This window comes from Simochromis diagramma, unplaced genomic scaffold (genome assembly GCF_900408965.1).
Source record: "Simochromis diagramma unplaced genomic scaffold, fSimDia1.1 OVJJ01000284.1, whole genome shotgun sequence".
Classification (NCBI taxonomy): Eukaryota; Metazoa; Chordata; class Actinopteri; order Cichliformes; family Cichlidae; genus Simochromis; species Simochromis diagramma.
Window position 1 is genome coordinate 530741 of NW_024386871.1, and position 10077 is coordinate 540817.

At 40.6% G+C, this 10077-nt stretch overlaps 1 protein-coding gene across 4 annotated transcripts in view; it reads right to left on the reverse strand.

Moving 5' to 3' along the window:
- The window catches only part of ddah1 (dimethylarginine dimethylaminohydrolase 1), an 81435-nt gene extending 71358 nt beyond the window's left edge, over positions 1-10077 (reverse strand). Inside the window, exons 1-3 of one of the 4 annotated variants that reach the window (XM_040031479.1) lie at positions 9963-10067; positions 4204-4361; positions 2805-3131 (exon numbers count right to left, since the gene is read on the reverse strand). In XM_040031479.1, coding sequence (XP_039887413.1) covers positions 2805-3098 — 294 coding nt within the window. In that variant the 5' untranslated portion in view covers positions 3099-3131; positions 4204-4361; positions 9963-10067. Of the gene's footprint in view, positions 1-2804; positions 3132-3269; positions 3814-4203; positions 4362-9962 lie in introns of those variants that run through there. The other 3 variants (XM_040031478.1, XM_040031480.1, XM_040031484.1) reach the window with 3 other exon arrangements.

Here is a 10077-nt window from a genome sequence, read left to right on the forward strand (position 1 = left end):
TCAGACGTGTGTTCTTGGGGACCTTGAGTAAATATTTTCCATCTCTGTTTTTCGAAAATGTTCGACATTATTCGCAAACTGTTTGGCATCCCAGCTCCTCACGGAGTAACTAAAGCCAAAAAAACAGAGCCATTTTCATTATGACGCATAAATGGGTTCATAATAAGCAAGAAATTAAAGGTCATATGACAATCCACAGCTCCTCTTTCAGTGAATTCTGTCAGTTAAGCATTCATACTAATGCTCGGCATTCAGGGGAAAAATAGCTTCGGCTCTTTGTTGGAGTGGTTTATACAGAGCTCCAGGCTGTAGTACCCAATAATGCAATCAATTTAGACAAACATTTCTCCTCATTGCAAAGCTTTTAAGCAAAAGCCTAATGGAAAAGATTCTAGCAATCTTTGAGAAATTACAGAGCTGAACAATTTTAAAATCTACAATGCATTTGATCAAATGCAGAAAAAAAGTATCCTGAAAAACAGAGAGGAAAAGTCAGATAGCACAAACCAACTTGTTAATCTGCCATGTAGTGACGAGAGGATTGCAATAACATGAGCAAATGAAACTTGATGCAGATCTAATGGACCAGAAACCAATAACCAAGACTAAAATAATAACAACACAGCAAGTGACACCTTTGAATTCCCACATTAATTTCCTCGTGTCATTTCACACGAGCTCTCTAAAGCGCTTGATCAACACACTTTACATTCGGAACAAAGTTTTGCTTTCCCTCGACAATCCAAAGGACGTGTACCCCGGGGGGGGGTCCCATTTCACTGCATGTGGCGAATAAAGCTTTGATTGATTGATTGGTTATTTCAAAAGAATCAATGATAGAGGCTCGCTTACTTTCTTAATCGCGAGCGGCGACGAGGCTTTTCCTGAAACCTGCACTGAGCCTTCCTTCATACATCTTCAATAAGCAAAAATCAATAAACCCTTGTCTCGTCTAAGCAAATTATCAGCAATAATTGGAAAGGAGAGACATGAATATGTTGTAGTCGAGCTCTGTAAGCATTGACTTTGATAAGAGCGTGAAGAAAACCGGACTGTGTTTGAATGAAAGGCAGGAAAAAAAGCTGATGACACACATGTTTTGGTGATATGCGTGCAGGAGATACAAGGAGCAGAGCATTTTGTCCATTTTTTAAAACCCTATAGCTGTGTTAAAAACAGAGCATTACACTGGGAACGGTTGTTCAGCTCCATGTATATATAAAGTCCCAAAATGACATTACACAGAAAAGCCTCTCATCTCTGCACGCACACATAAACAAGCAGAAACATTCCCTTATCACTCACTGCCAAGCTGCCACATAACATTAACTGTGGAACAAAAGCTTTTCTGCTCCCTTTAGTGTGGAAAGCCATTTGTTGATTTTTCACAGCGTATCCTACGGCCCACGGGGCTTTAACTCGCACAATCATAATGATGTGTCATTTGCGCTGAAAATTATATCTCATTACGAATATAAGTATCCAGTTCAGCCAAGTCATTTATAATTCCACCCAAGACAGGAGTCATTTACTCATTAGAATCCATTTGTGGCTGTTTTGCAAACATTTATGTTCTTATATCTCAGAAGTTTCCAAAAATGTTTGCTTTTTTTTTAATTAATGAAACGTTCCCATGAGCTGAACACAGGCTGGACACCAAACCGCTGCAATTTTGTGTATGAAATCTAGAAAAAAAAAATCACATTTAAAGGTTATAAAGTATCACAGTGGAAGTGCGCTGATGGCTTTGGAACATGTTCACGCAAATATAATGGGCAGTGCGCTCAACATAAATGAAACGTGGTGGTTGAAGGTAGCAGCGCCGAGCTTTTCAATCAATATCCCCGCCGCCAGTGAGGCCGGGGACCATTAGCACCAGTGAGCCAAGCAAAGTAACTCTGATGTGAAATGACAGGGGCTTTCACAGAAACTATCCTACCATTTCCCTCATTGTCATTCACACACACATAAACACACACACCCTACATTTCAGCCAGCCTCACTAGGCAACCAAGTGCACTCATACTGTTGTCTTGTTTCAGAAAAAATGGATTGATTGATTCATTTCTGTGGAGTCCTAAACTTCACCTCCCCCTTTGCTCTTCCTCTTGACGTCTCATCAGACTCCTAATCAGCCAGAATCTGAGCTACTTGGCTTCTAGGATGCTCTGACATTAATGCTCTCCATACCACAGAAACAATATGATGTTAAAGTTGGCAATACATACTAAAAGTGCATGAACATTCAGCATCTCAGTTCTTTTCAAACTGTCACTTTTTTATATAGTTTTTGTAGTGTGCTATGTTAAAAACAAAAGCAGCATTGTCTTTAATATGGGCGTTGCCTCATATAAGTAATGAGCATAATTCCTGGTTAAAGGCTGGTGCACAGTGCACTGGGTTAATATGTGTTGCCTAGTATACATACAGCTGGTTTCACGTATAGCTTTGAATAGTGCAGCTCTTTTCCAGGCTGTAAAATTCAAAATCTGAATCCAAGCTTGTTTAAGGATGAATTAAATACTACACATCCGGTTTTATTTAAGTTAATTAGAAACTGACTCATGCTTACGTTTCCGTTGATGTTATTAACTGGTAAAAATATGTTTATAACCCACCTACGTGCTGTGACCCTCATCACCCACTTGTATATCTTGATGCCAGTGCATCCAGCTGCTTATTCCTGCAGCTTAATTGCATGCCAAGTGAGCACAGCGGACAAAGGAGGCGGGAGGACGCCTTCCTTTCCACTTTCACATCAAACTTTATTTTCGTCGTACTGAATCATGCTGACACTGCCCTACCTCTCCTCTCCTGCTCTCAGCCCCGGGTCTGGTGATGAGCGCCGTGTCACCGCACACCACGGCCGCGTCCTCCACGAACACGCAGTCCGGGAGCGACTCGTCCGCGGGGAGCTCGACCACCTCCAGCCCGAGCCTCGTCCTCAGGACCTCGACGTAAGCCTCTTGCTCCTTCACCGCCTTGGCCAGGTCCACCTCCGTCTGGCTGCTCCGGAGCGCTTCTTTGGCCAGGGACGCAGGGATTCCCCGGACGACGGCGTGGGTGTAATGACCGAAACCTGCCATCAAACCAGCCATGTTTTGCGTTCCCTTTACTTGGCACGTTCAAATCTGGAGAAAAAAAAAACACCCTGAGAGACAACTCGGCGAATGAATGAGAGAGAAAAATACTAGAGTCAGCTGACTCGATAATTCCTAGCTTGCTTATTTGTTCCCTGTTAGTTTGTTGGGCTTTTATTCTTTATTTACAGTAGCCTGCTGCACACAGTGTCAGTCAGCCCTGCTCCAGTCTCCAGGCGAGCGACAGCGCTTCGGTGACGCGCACCGACCATCACGTGTAGCCTGAGTCTGTCAGCCCTCAGCCAGGCGCTCAGCCCAGCGAGTGACAGGACCCCATGAGCCTATGGCTCAATCAATTATCCACTGGATCAACAGAGCAAAACCTGATAGTAAAACCCGAGTTAACAGTCTATTCAAATCATTATTAACAAGGAAAAACAAATACAGTTTCCATATCTCTGTAGGGACAAATCAGAAAACAAAACAAAAAGGGTTTGTTAGATTTTTTTTTGCCAAGGAAAATGCAAAACACTACCCGGATGTAGCTTTTCAGTTATAGAAGGACATACATTTCCCTTCATATGTGGTTGTAAATAATGCTGTGGACTGTTGGCTGGTCAATTAGAATCAGAATGTCTTTACTGTCTTTGTCGCAGGTACAACGAAATTAAAAGTGGTCTGCGATCAGTGCATCATCCATAGAAATATAAAAATATAAATAAATAATAAAATTAATAAATGGAATACTTAGACCAGGGGTGGGCAATTCCAGGCCCGAGGGCCGGTGTCCTGCAGGTTTTAGATCTCACCTTGGGTCAACACACCTGAATCACATGATTAGTTCGTTACCAGGCCTCTGGAGAACTTCAGGACATGTTGAGGAGCTAATTTAGCCATTTAAATCAGCTGTGTTGGTTCAAGGACACATCTAAAACCTGCAGGGACACCAGCCCTCGAGGCCTGGAGTTGCCCACCCCTGACTTAGACCATTTTAGCTTGTTGGTGTTCCTGTTAATAACACATTACAGTTATGTGGGGGGACATTTCACAGGATGCAGTCCTGTGAAAAACTATGTCCCATACTTCCAGGGTAATTATGAGGGTAATCAAATTTGATTCGCACTTGATTTGTTGACCATCAGCAGAGGTGACTGCCTCTACAAAAGCAGACGTTCTGGCTGCTTGCTAGCTTGGAGCATTCAGGCCAATGCCGCAATTTTCTCGGAAGTGGGTATCCTGGAAAATTCACTTCAAGGTCAGACAGCGCAACGGTCAGAGAAACTGAAAACAAACAAAAAAACAAAACTAAATCCAACAGTCACGTCTCAGACTCAGTCAGCACGTGAAATGTTAAAGTTCATTATAGTACAGGAATGGCTCATTTGGACCTGGACACCTTGCAATCACCAAGGTGGCTATGAGCTCCTCCGTATAACAAAGTATTCTAGAGTCAAATGTGAGGCCATCTATGTGACAGCTAAAGTTTGCCTGAAATTGGGTCATTCAAAGGATAATGATCCCAAGAACAGCAGCAAATCTAAAACAGAATGAAAAACAAAAGAATAGAGGTTTTACAGTGTTCAAACATCAACCTGACTGGCAGGACCTTAAGAGAGCTGTCCATAAACATAAACCTCAATGCATAGAAGAAACAGTGTAACAGTGACGTGAGACGCAGAAAACGATTACTCCAAGTTATTACCGTAAAAATTGGTTCTAGGAACTACTGAATTATGGAAATGCTGTCATTGTTCACCACTGTATGTGGTGTTATTTCCTCTGATTATGATCCTCATTGTGGTAAATCGATATTTATATTAAACCTGCAGTAACTACTTTATGACTCCTCTTGGTGGTGCTTATCAAAGGAACAAGCAGAAAGTGAAGGTTAGTTAGTTGCACTGAAAAAGAGCATTTAGCATTTAATTTGGAATTTAAATGTAGGAAGAAATATTAAAAGCACAAAACTTTACTTGACTTTACTTGTCATCAATAAAAAAGCAATAAATAGTTGATCATCATGCCTTGAATGAAGAAAAACAAGCGTCTTTACAACACTGATGAGATTGCACTGACAGATTGATAATAAGTATTCCCGCATCTTCACATTTTAGGTGAAACAGCTCCACAGTGTAATGTCAGAAGAGGAGCTGCCAACAAAGTAAGGAATCTCCTTGACCTCAACACTAAGTTTGGTAATGAAAAAATAACTGTATCCCCGAGAAATACATTTCACAAAAGACCTTCACTACACAAAGGATAGCGTGTGGATCTTGATAAAACTGGGATCATAAAGACAGATGAGTAGCAGATATCTATTTGATTCCCACACCATTCCAACTTGGGTCAAAATACATTTCGAAATGAAGGAAACGTGTGCACACCTTCATTCTTGAACTTGATATTCTTGAGACGTGTATCTGCTTTCATCTTGGCAGACTTGAAACAAATACTGCACACATAACTCAAAGGGAAAGACTATAAATATATAAAAAGAGAAGTTTGCTGTATGATATGTAGGGAAAGAACGATTTGAAAGGAAGCTCACTGTTAAATATGTATGTATAGAAGGAGTGGTGCATGGGTGGAGGTGGGCTGGTGGAGTTGTATTCCCCACGGTGCCATCTAAGGAAGGTTCTGGGCCCGGTGAAGCTGTCTGAATGGATGGAATGTTTCTTCAGACGTCCCAGAAGCACATTCTTCCACTGCGGGACCTGGGTTTGTCTTTTCTTGTTCCAGATTCACTCAATTATCCTCGACTGCTCTAAACATTCCAGTACATTCCAGAAGCCCCGCATTCCTTCTTCTTTTTTCCCCACCCCAGCCAGGATCACCAACCACCACCACCCTTGCCCAGCTTTAACACCTGCCCCCACTCAGACTTCTTTTTTTCCCTTCCCCATCATTCCTGATCGCAGATGGACGTGGCACAAAAGAAAGCCTCTTTTTTTCTCTCTCCAAGCTGAGGAATTTGGCTTACTTTAGACGAAGGAAAGCCCTCATACTTCAGGCACACCTGGCTGGTACAATGTGCAGCTATATAATCAAAATGGTGAAAGCAGACATGGATGGCACAGCGGGCTACGGAAGCAGTTATGATTGAACTCATCATAAGATCGCAGATGTCTGAAGTGACACAGACATGCATGATTACATGGGTGATCGAAGGATGTTTCACTCTCTGTGCCTAATTACGGTGAAAAATAAAGTAATAGGATAAATTTCATACATAAAAATTGATCATTCTAGAAGATCAGCAATGGATATTCTATTTTACATAGCAGCTATACGAGTTTCCTGTGAATGAAACCTTTTAAACAGCATCAACAAGCCAAGTTTCACTGAAAGAAGAGGATGCAGTAACATTTATCATCATTTACTATAGTTAATCGACCATATACAGGCACTTACACCCACAGTTGAACGCAATCAGCGTATTCAGGGAATTGGCCTTGAGATAGATAGATAATCCTTCAGGTATAAGTAATTGCTATTACACCAAATGTGTATTAGTTCACAGCCAAACATTGTTCCCAATAAATTTAGCGATGACTTCTACACCGGTGTAGGAAAAGACCCAGACACTTTGTCTGTTTGCACAGAATCTGTTAACGTTATCCGTCATGTTCATTACAATCAGAGCAGGCAGGTTGAGCAAAATCAGACACACCAGTACATTTAATCTCCTCATCGCGCAACAACTCCTGGAATGCACTAAACCTCAGAGAAATGTTAATGGAGCCAAGTATCAAAGAGAATTTTTACCTTGAACTTGTCTTAGCTATAATTAATTTAAGATGAAATGGAAGACATGTTTCTGTGTTATCAGATGTTTTATGTTTTTTGGACAAACAGGAGGTTCCTCTTTTGTCATTTGCTGACAGAGCCAGAAGGTTCTTAGGACTGCTGTGGAAATGGTCCGACTATATTTCAAGATTAGCATGTTCTCTGGCTTTGCTGGTTCACGCAGTAAATAACATTTCAACAGGAAGCAAAGTACAAGTATACAACAACGGGAGGAAAGCAAAGCTGGAGTTACTGTAAGTATTCAAAAATAGCCACTGGGGAAAAATGTGTGTTTTCACGCAAAACTGATGCGTCGCTGATGACTAAAAAAACAAGAATGCAAAAGACGAAAGATTCCTCCCATCTTTTACCAAACACAGAAATGCATTTGGATGTGCAAAGGAAATGACCTGTTATGGGCAACTACGTGATAATTAGCACCCTCGGTTTACTACATCTTTGTGCAATGTGAAACTACAGCAGATTACAGAATCAGAACATATTTCAGAGCACTAGTAAGCAAACAACAAAAAAGGAAAGCACAATCCAAATTATCATCAGACCCAAAATGAAATTATCTTTCGAAAAATATCCTTGAACAACACTGTAGTGAACACTGTCTGTGCCAATATAACAATGATATAACAGTTAAGCACTTGAGGTCAACCTTCACTAAGCTGATTTCCTTCTTAATGAATCAGGAAGTCTGGTATCACAAAGTTACATCAGAAATTCGTGTGAAAGTGTGATCTCATGTGTTTGTCTTCTTGTGAACTTGTCAGATTTATATTTCTTCAGAACTGGACTCTGCGTTTTAATTGCTTGCTTAATCTAAGCATCCATTCATATGCGAACAAGCTGTAACTCATCAAATTTCCTGCTTCTCCGTGAGCTGACAGAAGGAGGAAGTGTTGCTAGTACAAACTGCATGCTAGTTATGACATCTGTCTTGGCTATACTACAATGGAATCTGTTGTTTAAACATGTAGATCCTGGTCCATCCGTGTCTTAAACATAAATAAGGAAGCTGAGGGCTGCCACCCGTCTAGACTTCCTGAAGGTCATGCAGTCCTGATGGGTTCTGATAATGGGCTTCCGTCACAGTGAGCCTTGGAATCTCTCAAGCATTGGTCAACGTTGAAACTGCTTAGACTTCCCAGCCAGAGGCTTTGAAGTCGCTCAGATGCAGAGCAGTGACAACAATCCAATCATCGATTCTGTCAAGAAGGAGAGCGAGTCCCTCATCATCACGAAGGTCAAAGGACCGTGATGTGTGCTGTTTGCGTGAGGGGCTCTCCGATGGCTTTAGTGGAAACTATTTGGCAAGGGCAATTACAACAAAAGACGCACATCCAGCTTTTGGAATGTTTCCTAAAATGAATGGGGAATAATGGAATGAATATTGCTGCGTGTTATTCTCCACTGACGTAAAATGAAAACACTGCTTCCCATCATTGTAACACTGGGACGGATGCAAACATGCTGTCATACACACACAGAGGTAGGCATAAAACCATTACAACACTGAAGGACAACTGAGCAGTGGACAATCAAACAAAGCAATAATATAAATGACCATTAAAGGAGTGTTCTCCCACTTCAGTGTTTATTTTTACATACATTTGTGGAATTAAATGCACGATTAAGCTTAAAAAAAAAATCAACTTTCCTCATCAAGCCTGCTTAACACACTGTGTCTTTATCCGGCCTAACCATGCTGGACGTGTGTTAGAGGGTCTCAGTGTGGGATATCTACGGTTGTCCTGAGAGGTCAAATGCACTGCAACTTAAGAAAACATCAGGAAATTTAAAAAGAAAACGACCACAAAAGCATACAAAACACAATGAAAACAGAAAAAATACAACAGAAGTTGACTAAAACACAACAGAAGGAGAAAAATAAACAAATTCACAAAAAAGTACAAGTGAAATGTTTCAGTGGAGACAACCAAACAGCTGTGGGAATAACAAGAAAGGAAAACATGCAAAGGTTTGCCCCTTAAAACGCTTCAAGACTTATTGGATTTGTAACATGTGTTTTAATCACACAACTCATATAATATTGTGCATGTTTGATGTTAGCTACCTACTGTTTGCTTGTCACTTCTGCAGCTGGCCCATCAAATTATCTCCCCAAAATCACTTAGATTGTTTTTTGAGTTTTTTCTGAGCTTTTGCAGCATTTTTGATTGTATTTCTATTGTTTTCCTAAACTTCACTTGTGTTTTTTTTCTATTTCTACTGTGTTTTATTTGAATTCTGTTGCGTTTTGTGCGCTTTTTGCAGCATTTCTTTGTATTACCATTTGTTTATTCAACTTCCGTTGTGTTTCATTCAAATTCTCCTATGTTGTTTTTTTCTATTTCTATTGTACTTTATTTAACTTCCGTTGTGTTTTTCCGTGCTTTTGTAGCTGTTTTCTAAATTTTCAGTGCGTTTGATCTCCCAGGGCCACAATAGAAATCTCCCTTTAAAAAATTGTATAACTGCCACAAAAATAGAGACCCATTTTCATAATACAGCGTTGCAATGCACACAGGAACACTACACATGTGCTCACAAAGACACACCCCCTATCCAAAAAGGCTGCACCCACACGTCCATCTCCAGTCTGAATACTCACACAGACGTGAGTAAGAGGCTTCACGGACAAGGACTGTTATCACATGAATACGTCCTCCTCTATTTAAAGATGGTTTGACGTTTGGATTCTGGTCAGTCTTTAAATTATAATAATAAAACAAATGGTCATCCACCAGTTATTCCTTACACATCACCATCTAGTGTCTTGAATTGGAATTATAAAAATATGACCACAAAAATAACAACCACGACAATCAGTCCACGTGGGGAAACCTATATGCTATTAAAATATCTTTTAAAAAGTGTCTCTTGCGAGAAAACAAAGAAGAAGACGCTTTACCAAGGGTTATTTATTTTTGTGGCTGGTTTATTTTTTTTTAGAAGAAATGTATCTGCTATGTTCTATTATCATATAAAGGGGATTTTATTCTGAGGGTAGCCACCAATGTTAGGCACACTAGAGTAAACTGAAAATCAAAACAGAACAAAAAAACAAAGGAAGTCCAAACTCACCGGAGAGGCTCTTCAGCCGTCTTGCTCAGTGCTGCTGTCTCACTGTACCGTTATGTAAAGTCTACACATAAGGCTACAGGGAAGAGGGGAGAAGTGAAATGTCCGATCCTTACAA